The sequence below is a fragment of the Plectropomus leopardus genome, chromosome 6 (genome assembly GCF_026936395.1).
Source record: "Plectropomus leopardus strain MGB_pleo_1.0 chromosome 6, ASM2693639v1, whole genome shotgun sequence".
NCBI lineage: Eukaryota > Metazoa > Chordata > Actinopteri > Perciformes > Serranidae > Plectropomus > Plectropomus leopardus.
Window position 1 is genome coordinate 32,479,125 of NC_142181.1, and position 14,304 is coordinate 32,493,428.

Consider the following 14,304-nt stretch of genomic DNA (forward strand, 5'->3'; position numbering starts at 1 on the left):
ACTTCTGCCTTCTGGTCATCACTCTGTTCTGTTACATTTTCTCCTTCTCCTGAGGAAATGATGAAACAATCAAAATGCCTTTTGCCCTCTGCTCATAAAAATAGGCATTATGAAGTGTTTTGAAATATTTTGTTCATGTTTCTAGATTTAAAAATGTTTTGGATAAATGTTTTAATTTTGTTAAGTTTGATTAAACTTAATTTTTGTTTTTTTTTTTAATTTGACAATTTCAATATTTTAATAAACATTTTTTAAGTTACCTTTTAGCTAAAAGGCAGCATCACAATAAGCAAAAATATGAATGCAGAGCTCAAAGAGTTCTATTTATGTGGAGCATATTTATATGTACCTAACAAAGACAGTCACTCAAAAGATTTGTGTTTGCAAACTTTATTTTGGTTAGGGGGAATGTTTGTGCAAGACATTTTATTCCTGAAGGTTAGGCAAAACTGGAATATCACATTTTCACAAAGTAGAGAAAGTAAGCCCCCCTCCACCACCGTTCACAACATGATGCATCTCTGATCATCTGAAATCGGAGTAAAAATAAATCTAGAGAGTTGTTACATACCTGTGCCCCAATAAATATTGCCATCTTAGTCAACTTACATGATGAGCTACAATGTGCTTACATAGATTATGACTGCATGTTGACATGAACTGTGTGTGACAGCATTTCTGCAGGATGACAATACATAGATCCACAGAAAGTTCTTGTATGAATCTTGCGCAGCGAGAAAAAAAAAATTGGGGTTTTCTGTGCAGACAGGAACCACTCACTCTAGATTTTTTAATGCTCCGTTCACATCTTTACACTTTTACTTCACAAGATTTTAACTGTCCAAATGAGGGCAGCAGTTCTCCTTTATGTCACCAGGGTGTCGCTTATTACTGTTAGAACATGAAAAGTTCCCAAAACAAGCTTTGCTGAGGCTTTTGGCCGGGGTGGTTACAGAGAGGGACGCTTGGTCACTTTGGTCAGTGAGTCAGCAGCAAACAGTTCACACATCCCGACAGTGTCTAGGAATCGTGGCACACTTCAGGACTTCAGTCCATGACACAGTATCAGTAGTTACACTAAGTAGCTTGGTCCCCCATCAGAGATTAACCTTGTGCACGTCTGTCAGCGTGCACACCTGTGTGCAAGTACCCAAGCTTAACATACACACACACACACACACGAGCACCCATTCACACATTTCTCCATACTAAGCCCAGTGGAGGCACTTCATATGAAACTGTAGAACCTGACTATGTTGGGCTGTAACGAGGCAGTTCAAAATAAACAGGGCAGGTCTGACAAATTGTTGATGTTGATTTAAAGATAAGAAACCCACACAAGCCTTGAAGGTGTCAGACTTTAGGCCGCAGTGGGTCAAACCCATGAAAACCACTCCGCTATTCTGAACTCTGATCTGTTATTATATATTTGGAATAAAGAATAGACATTATGGTAGCAAATAAGAGACACAAGTATTAAAATTTTAACAGACACTGAATACATAATATTGAAATTTAAATACCACTGACAATACTTTTTCATAGCATTGACATATATTACTGTAAAAAAAACATGTAACTTAATTTATTGCATTTCTTGATTTGCAATGTCAAATCAATTTGAATATGAAAATTGAAGAATTTCAAATAGCAACGGGCTACCAAGGACATGACAGGCAATGAGCTTGAAAGCCTCTGTACAATCGATAGCATGAAAACAGCTCAAACTGGACAACTAACCGGAGCACTGCTGTTCTCTCTGGTAGTCACCTTAGGATTTCAGTTTTATTTCAAATTTTCTACTATTTTCTAATGTTGGGGTCTGAACTGAACCAATTAAATTTGAATTGTTGATTTCGGAAACATGTATTTTAGGGTCTGAATTTGACTGTCCTATTTTATTTTTTTAACTTACATTTTTGGATCCAAAATTAAAATTGAAAAACCTGAATCCTTTTTTTAAAAAAATCTGAAACTTGATTGTTTAGGTCTGACTTTGACCAAAGGAATGTGATTGATGGTCTATTCGGAATTTTTCTATTTTAATTTTTGGATCTGAAATTGACTACTTTTGAACAACCTGAGTTTTTGATTTAAAGAAAAAAAATGAATTCTGAAACTTGAATTTTCAGGTTGGAATTTAATTTGCAATTTGATTTTTTCTTTTTATGATAATTTTGTGGCATTTTTGTCTTTTTTTTGTAGCACAGGACAGCTGATGGATACAAAAGGCAGAAGAGAGCAGGGATGAGCCACAGCAAAGGGCCTCAGGTTGGAACTGAACTCAGGCTGCCGCAGAGGCCTCAGCCAATATGAGGCACACACTCTACTGGGTGAGCAAGAGGCCTCTTTTTTTTATCTGAATTGTACAATTGTACAATACAATTTGAGCAATCTGAATCTTTGTTTTCTGAAACTTGAATGTGTGAACATTCAAAAAAAATTGAGATTCAGGTTTTGAAATTGTAAAATCAAGCAATTTCACTTATTTTCCAACGAGTAAATACAGAAATTAAACTAGATACATGGTTTTCATCGTAAAAAAACAAAACAAAAACATTTTTGTTATTCAGTGGTTTTAAAATTTCAGAAAGTATTAAGTGGCTGTTGAAATTCAAATTCCTTTGTCTCTTAGACATTACCAAATTTGCCAGCATTTGAGTGGTGGCAATTTTCGCCCTGTGCCCATCCCATCAATAGGTACGCGTTTTCACTGATACAGCCCATACATCATTACTATTCACACACACACACACACACGCACGCACACACAAATCATACTAGTGTGTGTTAAGATTAAAGTCATTAGCAGCTTCAAGGGGCAGGCACATCAAAAATGAGAGCCAGGAAACAAAAATAAAATCAACTGCCATCAAGTATGAAGACCAAAATCCAGAAAAGCTACGGCTTGCATCTCTGCTGTCTTTCTCTGATCATCCGTCTCCCTTTTGACCTGTACAGTGTTCTGCGAACAATTCAGGGAACCAAGAAATTCATCAAGTTAAAGCGTGGATGCAAACCTCTTATTCAAGTGCAGACGGTTCGATTTACGCCGTCTGCCGCGTTGTGTCACCTATGGCACCTAATGTGAAAACACCTATGGCTTCAGGATGCAGTGGTCCAAAAAAAATAAATTAAGAAACTTTATCAGGATATTTATTAAGAATAACAACTAAAACACAGTCCAAATACTTTAAAATAACTGCTACAGCCCTGTTCTACATACCTATTCATTCTGCTAAATACTATTTTAAAACTCTTGATAGGCAAAATTTGAGACAGTAGGATGGGTGATTCATCAGCAAGTTTGAGTAGCATTATTACCTTAATATTTCAATTCAAGGCACCCATTCCCACTGCCTGTACATATTAACACTGCCCAATGATCCGACAGTATAGATTTCAAATGAACTGGGGAAAATAAAAACTCACAATGAAGCCATACTTAATCCTGGCAAAGGAAGTCAGTTAACGTATGTGGAGGATAACTACTGTGACATTTAAGGCTTTTTCCAGAAGGCTTGAGGCTAGCAGAACAACATGTGCCCAGACAACATCAACCCGAAAAATTACGAGGAGGAAATGGGTCCAGAGCTTCATGCTAGACACATCTAGCAAAAAAATAAACCTGCATTGAAAGTTTTTTTTATAGGTAGCAGAAATACGACACGGGGTGAGGCCAGTGATTAGTAGATGAACGGCCCACCACAAGCCACGCAGATAATGTCCACACCACGTCAGTATTACAGTAGTAAAGTGGTGAGGAGGGAAGCATTTCCCCAGCTTGCATTATATTTTAAGTACTTGCACGCTTGCAAGTGATCAATTTGCTTTTCACACACTGACATACATTTCAATATTAATGGGATACCATCCTGTTTCACATTAGCTAAAGACAAATAAGGGCTAATGGAGTTTCTGCTCCTTTTGCCAAACGTTAGGCATAACATTTAAAAGTAATTTCTACAGTTCAAGTAGGACCATCTACAGAAATACGACTAAAACTGTAATAAAATAAACTACTTCAAAAGCAAATGTTGAAATATTACACACAAGAGGGCATTTTAGACTTTCCAAATGTAAGACTACATGGAGAGCATAAATGTTTTTGCTCTTTCTGGCTTTGTCTTATTATTAAAGGAGCAGTGTGTAGGATTTTCTCAAACTTCTCACGTGTGGCAAGCATGGATGCCCGGTTAGGATTTTGTCAGTGTTTATTGTTGAGAACATTTTAACAAGGAGCCAAATTATCCACAGAGGTCTCGGTCTCTCTCTCGCTCTCTCTTCAAAAGAAACGGACCAGGTGATTAAAAGAAAAAACACTGAATAGAGCAGTTTCACGTTAAATCAGTGGTTTTTGATGCTGTTCAGCATGTCACAGTGGGAAAGGGACAGTTGTCTCATCTTTAAGCAGGCAACAGAGGTAGTGACAGCAGCTAACTGAGGTTTATGTAAAAGGGACAGCCAGCAGGATGGGATTATGGGTGCGACGTGTGTGATGTTTTGATAGTATGTCATGCCGGAGATTTAAAAAGCAGTTTGCAGCTAATTATATAAGAACAGCAGCTGTCAATTTCCCCATATTGAGAAAACAATGAGATTTGGAAGCTCCTTACCCTTTGAACAGAGGACAAGCTCAGCCGTGATAAAACAGAAACAGCAAATTATCGTTATTATCATGTTACACCATTTTTATTGTTTATAAAGCCCTGCCTACGTGTATGTCATATGTCACACTAGAGAGAGAGACGCTGTTGTGTTCAATGTCATGCCTCTATTGCTTCAACGGTGCTGACATGCTGTCTAAAATCACACACTAGAGCAGGATGATCCCACCATCGTTTGGTTTTGTAAAAAATGTCAAGGCAGCGTAAGAAGGGACTCTGCGGCGGCCCTTTAGCGTGGTCTCTGTGTTAAAAGGGCTAGTGTTTAGTTTGCTCTGATCTACTGTAGAAACAGAGTGGTGCAACATGATGATCTCTGTAGACAAGGACCTGCTCCCTATGTGGATATAAACAGCTCCTTCTAAGGTAACGAAAACATGCCGATTTTAATTGTTAGGTGATTACACACTTAGGAAAACATTCTTATTATATTATGTTCCATTTCTGCAGATAAATCCCCCTATATCATACACACTGCACCTTTAAGACTCAGCTTAACAGTGATAGTTAGCGGTTTTTGTGCACTGTGATCACTCACAGCGCAGCCATGTTGTAATCCTGATGTAGGAGTTGTGGCTCTCACTTTAGGCCTGTTATAAAGTGTACACCTCAACTATGAGAGGGAGTTCCTGGGACAGAAACCTTATCAACAGTCTTATTCATTGCATATACATGTGACCTTCTTATTTAAATGAATCACAAACCTGTTCAGAGGATAAATAATTTCAAATAAAAACATTACACGAGGACATCCTAAATCTTGCCTTTGGGCAGTTGTAAGGCCACAAATGCTGAAAAAAGTTGAGTTGTTCCATGTCAACCTAAGAAAAGCACTGTGACAATCATATGGCAAGCATATTCTCAGCTGCAAATTAATATCTTAAACACCATATATACATGAACAAAGAGCAGCACATCCATGCCAGTGATGAAAAGAGGAATTCTACTCAACAGTGGACAACAATCTCAAAAACCCTTCATCTGCAACAAAGGTACGACATGGCTTAAGACCTGAGGAATACTTTGAAACATCACAACCTGGTGGCTCTACAAATCAAGCTCCAAAGCAGTAAAATGTAATTGATCACTTGCAAGATCTTAAAGAATAAACCACAGAAGCAGAACGTAGCTGTTGAGGAACTCAAAATACAGCGAGGAGGGATGAGCACACGCGTTAACGGTAGCCAGGGTGATGAGTGTGAACTCCTCCACCGCTGTTGGGCTCCTGGACTTGGCCCATGGCTGACCGGTGCATCTTCTCCATCACATCCATGTTCTGCTCCTGATAACCGGGCATCTGGAAGCCCCCACCTAAGAAATCCACATTCTGCATCAGCTTGGACTGACCAGGCAGAGCCTCTTTACCTGGCCGGTACTTTGCCCCTGGGATGCGGTCTGTGGAGGCAGGAGCCTGCCCTCCTTGGAAAGCCACAGGGAGGTCCTGAGGGCCGGATCCGTTGTTTCCTGCTGTGGCGGGGACACTGCCCCACTGTGGCTGCATGTAGTGGCCATTAATGTAAGGCATAGAACCTATGGGGCAGTTAACGGGGGAGGAGGGTCGTGGTTTTTCCGTGGGGTGTTTGAGAGAAAAGGACTGTGCAGTGTTGGGGAGCTTGTGGGGATAGTTGAGGTTTCGAGAGGAGAAAGCACACTCAGTCGGGGGCTCCATCCGTGGGTTCTTGCAGGGATGGGCCCCCTCAGGAGGCTGCTGCATGTGGGCCAGCTGGTGCTGAGCCCAGGAGCGCTGCTGCTGCTGCAGCTGCTGCAGTTGTTGTAAATGTTGCTGCTGTTGTTTCTGCTGATGTAAATGTTGCTGCAGCTGCTGTTGTTGTTGCTGCAGTTGTACCTTCTCTGGGTCTGCGTGAAAGGCAGGTATACTGTTAGTAGCAGCGACATTGGGCTGTGAATGGAGAGCAGCATTGGGAGTCTGAGCTGTAGCTTTGTCCGCGGCTCCCACCATGAGGCAGCTGGGCACGGAGCCCAGAGCCGGGTGGTGACAGGACACCCTGGAGCTGGCGTTGATCAGCAGGTTGCGGCTGATGGGGCTGGGGTTTGCTATTTGGCCCTCACAGACTGAGGTGGTGCCCATACCGGCCCGTGCCTGGCACAGCTGGTTGATTTGGTGCACGATGCTGCTCAGGTCACTCGGCCGGTTCTGGTGCAGGCTGGCCGCCATGGACAGTGGGATGGTGGAGGTAGATACAGTTACATTTGGTGGGGCGTCTGCGTCAGGGAGCTTCCGGGGCCCGTATGCTCCCGGTGGGGGCTGTTGGAGGCTGTTAGGCATGGTAGGAGGTCCTGTACCCACAGCCTGGGGGAGGGGCTGCGAGCCGACCAGCCCCTGGGTGTGCTGCAGGCTCGGAAGTGCAGCTCCATCCGCCATGTGGCGCAGATCCTGAGTCACTCCTTGTTGTGTGAGTAAAGCTTGTGGAGGAGCCGTCTGATGCTTTAGTGTCTGCAGGTGAGGCAGGTGCTGCTGCGGGACGACTTGCTGACAGGACTGGCTCTGCTGCTGCTGCAGAGCCTGAGCGTGAGGCAGACTCTGCTGCCTCTGGACGCCCTGAGGATGAGCCAATCTCTGCTGTGAAGTCTGAACCTGGGACAAACTCTGCTGCCGCTGCAGAGCTTGTGAATGAGCCATGTTCCTCTGCTGTAACACCTGCGGGTGAGGCATCGTTTGAGGCTGCTGTAAAGTCATTGGGTGAGTCATGCTCTGCTGTAGCGCCTGTGGGTGAACCATACCCTGCTTTTGGGCAGCTGGGGCCACAGGCTGAGACGGACCCTGTAGGTGAGGAGCAGGCTGAGGAAGATTTAAAGTGCTTTGAGTGGCGTACGGTCCACTGTGAGGGTTCATGACGGCCTTCTGTAGCTGCCGGGTGCGGCTACCGGCGGAATCTTTAATGACACCTTTGACAGGTGCACGTAGGACAGCCAGCAGACCCCTACTGGAGCTGACCTGAGAGGGGTAGGGACTGTGGCGCTGGCTGGACGAGGACGTGTCAAGCCCGTTGACTGTGCGGCGAATGTGCTTCCTTTGAGGAACTTTGACACTGTTGGGGAAGATCTGGATGGTCAGTGGGTTGTTGGCAACTTTCTTAGCATAGGCATCCAACTCTGCTGGGGTTGGATAGCTGGCAGATCTCATCTTCTGTGTAGTTTCCCCTGCAATGTGTGTGTAAAGTCAGACAACCAGAAATACACAGCAAAGCACACTGACATATACTGACTTGTACTGTAACACTAGACTGTATGACAACAGTGTGGGAATAAAATGAACCTGCAGTTCATTTTATGAGATTCATTCTAGCTTTATCTGCTCCAGCTCTCTGTTAACAGTTCTGTAGTCATAAGCCCATTTATACTTCCTGTTCACTGTTATGACTGTAAGCCAATAGCACCACTTATAGGTCCCTATAAAAGAGACAGCCGGCAGGATGGGACCATTGCCAGCACAATTGTGACATTTTGCAACTTATGTGTGCAACCAACGGTGGCAGATTTAAAGGGGACCTATTATGCTTTCTGGGGTTTTCCCTTTTCTTTATTGTTTTGTGTACAATTTTTCTGCTTGTAAAAGGTCTCCTTAGTGATAAAGCCCAAAGTCCAAGCCAAAGGGAGCTCTCTCCCCCTTAGAGGGCACTGCTCCTAAGCTGCCTGAAACAGCTCGTTCGAGCTTCAGTGTTTGCCTCCCTAACTTAGTGATATCACAATGTAACAAATAGAATAGAATGTGCATAGAGAGAGCCAGCTGACCAATCAGAACAGACTGGGATTCTGGGAGGCGGGACATAAGCTCAGACAGAAGCTCTGTTTGAAATCGTCCCCTATCACGGATATAGTGCGCTATATAGTGTGTTCGCCATTTTGTAGTAGTGTTTGAAATCTCTGCTGTTAATTTCATCCACTGTAAAGTACACTATAAAATGCCCACAATGCACAGCAAATATGAGTGTACATACGATGTACCCTAAATTTAACTCCAGTCTACCACAATGCAATGCGGCCGTGTATTTCCAGGGGAAATTATTCCAAGGTCATGTCCAAAATCTTGTTTAGTTATTTCCTGTATAGTTCACTATTTAATACACACTACATAGTGAATACTGAGTAAGTGAATGAAAGAGAGGATGGTGTCAGACATAGCTAGACTGTTTCAGACAGAAGTGCTGTAGCAAAGGGCAGTATGAGACACATGATGTGTTTCTCGATCGCACTGAAGGGCCACTAGGAAGTCCCTTCTTTATGTCACTTTTGCCAGACCGGCAGCATCATTCGGTTCCAGTGTGTGATTTTGAATGAATGAATGACTTTATTTCAAACTGAAAAATTAAAACATATTATAAACAAACAAACAAAACAAATGTTAAGTGTCCAACGAGGAGTAGGTGGAAGTAAAACTTAAACATCCCTACCACTTTTTCACTTTTTTTTTTTAACTTTTATATTATGTCAACAAATTCCTACATTTATTGACAACTAGTGTACAAACAACCATCTCCAGTTTACTTAACACCAAATTACATAAATAACTATCCCAGGTTTATTAACCATCCAAATATCCCCCAGTGTTACAAAATAAATATAAACATCCCTAAAACAACCTTTCCTCCTCCATATACCTGCCAAAAATAACTTTTTTGTATAGTTTTTAAATAGAAATGCACAGTCTTTTTAGATGTGCCAACACATTGTTTTTTTAATATTAAATTCCCCTGTTGAATAATAATCCTGCTCCCTGTCGAAACACTTTTTGAATGATGCCCAGAAGTGAATTGTTTCTTGCTCTTAACATTTTAGACAGCATGGCGGCATTGTGAAAACAATACAGTCGTGATGTTTAACACAACAACGTCAATCTCTAATGTGACGTGTAACTTGCGTGTCGACAGACCTTTCTACACAACGACATAACATGTCTATAACAACCGTTTACCGTCCCTGTTATATGATAGCTGATCTGGTCCTCTGCTCAGATGGTAAGAAACTTGTGAATGTCATTGTTTTCCCAGTTTGCGAACATTTTCAGCTGCTGTTTCTTTTCTTTGAGCTAGCTGCTAACTGCTTTTGCTGCTTTCAAATCTCCTGTAGTGGGTCGCACACATAAGGCGCCGTCGAAATGTAACATCCGTCACGCCGGTGGTCCTTTCGACTGTCAAGTTTATAGATGGAGGCACGCATTGACGCAGCAGTTTTGGGCTTCTGTGAATGCAAATGCATTATTTAACTTCTCACTTAACTTTCACACACAGCATAATCAAATTTTCAGGTGCCATATTCAATATGTGCAATTATTATTTCTCTGCATTTATTGGTTTTTATGTTTTATGTTGTGTGATTTGTCTGTTGTTAAAGATCTGCACTGTTCAGATTTGAGCAATTTTAATTTTGTTGTATTGCTTATGCAATGACAAATAAAGGCACTCTATTCTATTCTAGAAAGACCATTTCTGTGCACTCTGATCCAGTAACCATTTAACAGAGACAGTTAATAATTGTTTGTGATACGTGTCACACCTCTTGTTTCCACGATGCTGGCATGCTTTCTAAAATAACAAACTGGAGTGGCATGATGCTGTTGTCGTTTGGTTCTGTGTAAAAATGCAACTGCAGTATAAACAAGGGACTTGGTAGCGGCCATACAGCACAATCTCTGTGTAAAAAAAGGCGAGAGTGCACCAAAGATGAGGCTTTTCTGTCGGCTGACCAAAGTTAGCGTCACCCTGGTTCCCTCATCAAAAAACAATTAATGGATCAATGCAGAAAATAAGCTCTGTGGTTAACAAATGTTTATGAGGTTTTATTCAGCCAGATAATCTTCACAAATTAACACCACCTTTAGATTTTTGACATGTAAAAACAATCGCCAAAAGTAAAAAGATAACATTAGGCTATAAAAAAACTCCACTATGATGGCATGACATAATGTCACTACCACGAGGCTGTAAAGCTGTGCTGGGTGTGATGACATTCTGTAGTCTCATTTAGCCATTTGTTATCAATTGTGTTTTTTCATACACAAAAAGCTTAAAAATTCAAGAGTGGGTTATTTGACATATTTCACATTGTAGAACAAAAGGTGAAAGTCTCTTCAGCTTGTGTTAACCACAGACCTTATTTCAGGCTTTCAACCAAAAACACATTCAAAAAACCCACTGACTTTAAGCCGAGGGCACAAGGTGTGCAGCAGCGAGGAGTCCTACAGCATTTTATGGATGACATAAACTCACTTTGTCTCCATTAATGTTTTAGATCAAATGCAAGGTGCACTTAATAGTTGGCTGGATTTTGGGCAATCCGGCCAACACGGATTTCAGGGGAAAAATAAAGCAGAATTGTGTAAAACAATTCAAACAGGTTTAATCATGATTACATGAAAAAGCAAATTTCAGTCTGTGTCTTAAGATTGCAACATCATCGTTGTCTGATCCCCAATGCTGACCAATGAGGAAATGACTCATTAAGTGTTAATACAACCACAACATGCTGGAAGAGAGCACTTACATTTCTGTAGTCCAGTGTTCATCTGCGTGCGGGAGAGAAGTCGGATGGTAGGATCACCTGATGCCGGCAGACAGGCCAGCATGTCACTATTCCACTAATGCAGCATGGGGCACCTTCTCCTCACCATACTAGGGACAAACAGCAGGCACGAGTCAGCGCTGACAGACACTTACGCCGGTGTGAAATGATTTTGCTATCGCCTGTTTTCACATCCAGCAGTTTGACCTTTTGCAAATGGCAGCTTGTAATAAACTGACATCATAGTTCTGTAAATGCGCGCTGTGTGTGCAACCAGGCTAAGAACAGAGAGGGAAGAATAGTTTTTTTAATTGAATTAAATGACACATAGATGCAGTATGATGATGAGCTGCAACCATCTATTTCCTTCAAAGTCACACAGTCAAAAAAAAGAAAAGAAAATGAGCTTAACATGTTTTTATGAGGTCATACTATGAAAGGCTTGACCCAAACATGTCCAACAGACCGTAGTTTTTGCTTCATTCCTCCTGTGTGTCCAAACAAAGAGATGAGGACCAAAACCCACAGTAGTCCTGCAACTAACTGCCTAACTAACTAACTAACTAATTATTTTCAATATCAGTTCATTCAGTTCATTATCAAAAAGAAAAGAAAAGGCAAACAAGACTTGGAATTTAAATATGTAATTATGATAATTAATTCTGATAAGTATAGTTTTCCCTCACATTTTTAATGTCCCAAGCTTTTTTCCTTTTTTTTTCCTTGCCTTTTTAAAAAACACATTATAAATCTACAATTTTTTTTGCAATTTATGGAATATTTCATGATTCTTTCCCCAATTTTTAAAAAAAAGAAAGATTCAAAGGTTTAAATACTTGTGAAAGGTGTCTGAATGCAACACAAAAAAGTGATGTTGAGAACATTTGGTGTTTTTTGTTTGAAAAAAGAAATGATAAATCAATGATCTAAAGTAACTTTGTAATGATTTAACTGCTCTACTGATGTGGCTTGGCTTTGAGTTGCAGCACTCCTGAAACATGTTGTTCGCTCATATCAGAGGCATGACCCAAAAAGGCTGCGCTGACCATGAGGATGTAAGGCTTACAGGAGTTACAGGACAGATTGACCTCACCCAGGAATACATTTGGGTTCAGTGTTAGTGAAGTGACAATAATTACAAGCAAAGGTGGCATCACAGACTTTAAGATATTGATATGTGTCTTATTTTTGGGATTTTATTGACCAAATAAGTCAATCAAGATAATATCTGTCAGATTCACCGAAAATTACAGTAACTGTTAATCACAGCCTGACTACAGAGAGGGGATCTCCTAAGTGTTTTCATCTGGTTTAGTCACCCATCATTTTGCAGATTCATCGCAGATTTGCAGACAGTTCATGATTCATCATTAGTTCACTTCCACTTTCAGATACTTCACTGACTCGTCATTGTATAACAATCTTAATGATCTCTAAAGGCTTTTTAATGCTGTTATCATTGTTTGTTTTTTTTAGATGTTTGAAAAAAATGAATTTAAATATGAATGAGTGAAGCCTGAACCTTTTAAAACCTACGCAAATTGGCTTTATTTCTTTAGAAAAACATGGGATGAAGGTGGCAAGCAACTTAATAAGAAATGTAAAAAGTTACAAGAAAATTACATGAAAATATGATTTTTTTTTTTTTTGTTAAAAAAAAAAAAAACAACAACACGAAAATGACCTAAAAAAAGTGCTAAAAAAAATCAAAATATAACAAGAGTGCAACCTGGGACTGATATCAGGAATAAAAATGAGCAAAGTAGTGCAAAACTCATGAGCATAAATATAGAATAGAAAAATTACAATAAAAATATGACTTACAAAGTACTATAACTTAACAAATTTGTACAATATAACTGTTAAGAAAAATAAGCTATACAGTTCTGAGACTCCCGGCTTCTCTATATGATCTGAATGTAAATACACGAGGCTGTGAGTGTTTCTCTGCTGACTCCGGTCTATATTTTAATCCTGTGTGTCTCTCAGGAGGACGCAATGCAGAGAGTGAAGGAAAAGAGGATCTTCATTAACGCAGCCTGGGTAATGTGACCTTTTCTGCACACACAATGACCTCAGCTGACGCCCAAATGAACCTTTTGTCAGATTTGTGATCAGTTAGAACAGCAGTGAGCTCATAGAGTCCTGTCCTGCTCTGATAGTGAGGTAACTTTCACACAGGCTGAGTGTAGCTAGGTAACGTTAGCCATCTGTCCAGAAATCCAGCCTCAGTCTGCTGTAATTTAACACAGCTAGCTGACGATAGCACCGAGCCAATAGCTGTGGTTGAGATATTTCAGCACAGAAGCATAAAGCGGACAGGCTGCGGGGCCACAGCTGCCCCCACATTAAAGATAACCCACATTAACATGGCCCAGGGGCTCTGTGGCTCAGTGTGTTAGCTCGGTGTATAAATAAGGAGCCTCTTTGTGCTGATGGTGAGCAGGCCGGCTGCTAACAAACTTTCCCCGAACAAAAACAACCACAATACCGGAAGTTAAAAGCGCAGTACTTACTCCTCGTGAATCTATGAGTAGGGAAACTTCATTTTGTGAATGTATAATGTTGATTTTGTTATTAAAGATTAAGAGGCCATCCCCGGTGTCGGATCTCCTGCTGCTGTCTGGCTACGGCAGCAACATCAGTGGCGCATGCGCAAAGAGCCAGGACCCTCGGTTCTGCATTTAGGCGTCAACGATTAACGCCTGACTAATAATTCACACTGGATGTTTTATTATAAGGAGGGGGAGGGCGCGGCATTTTTTTTTTAAGCACCGGGGAAGGACTTGTTTTGGCTTAGGAGAGGCACATACAACTTCAAATAAAATAGCATTATGTGTATATTTTTTATTTCCTTTATTGTTAAATCATACACTAACAACAACAATAACAGGAGTGGACATAAATCTTATCTTACACCAAGATATAAAAGAAACAGAAAAACAAAAGAGACAAAATGAACAGGAAGGGGAATTTAGATATTTACATCAAATAGAAGATTTCAAGGCATTGTAAATGCTCATTGTCTTTATGGCTTTCTGATTTGTCATTCCCTTTAGTGCTCCAAGGTACAGTTTCATATCATGTTTGAACTGGTGAATATTTGGAGGCCTCTTAGTCC

The 14,304-nt window shown here is 40.9% G+C and overlaps 1 protein-coding gene across 1 annotated transcript; it reads right to left on the reverse strand.

The window, feature by feature from the left end:
• Positions 1–374: 374 nt before the first annotated feature.
• LOC121943103 (protein FAM222B-like) lies at positions 375–13,881 on the reverse strand. The gene is made up of 3 exons (XM_042486508.2): positions 13,700–13,881; positions 11,166–11,293; positions 375–7,826 (listed from the first exon to the last, which is right to left on the reverse strand). Exons 2-3 carry the CDS (start codon positions 11,245–11,247, stop codon positions 5,839–5,841), a joined length of 2,070 nt encoding a protein of 689 aa, XP_042342442.2. The 5' UTR covers positions 11,248–11,293; positions 13,700–13,881; the 3' UTR covers positions 375–5,838.
• Between the last annotated feature and the right edge of the window lie 423 nt (positions 13,882–14,304).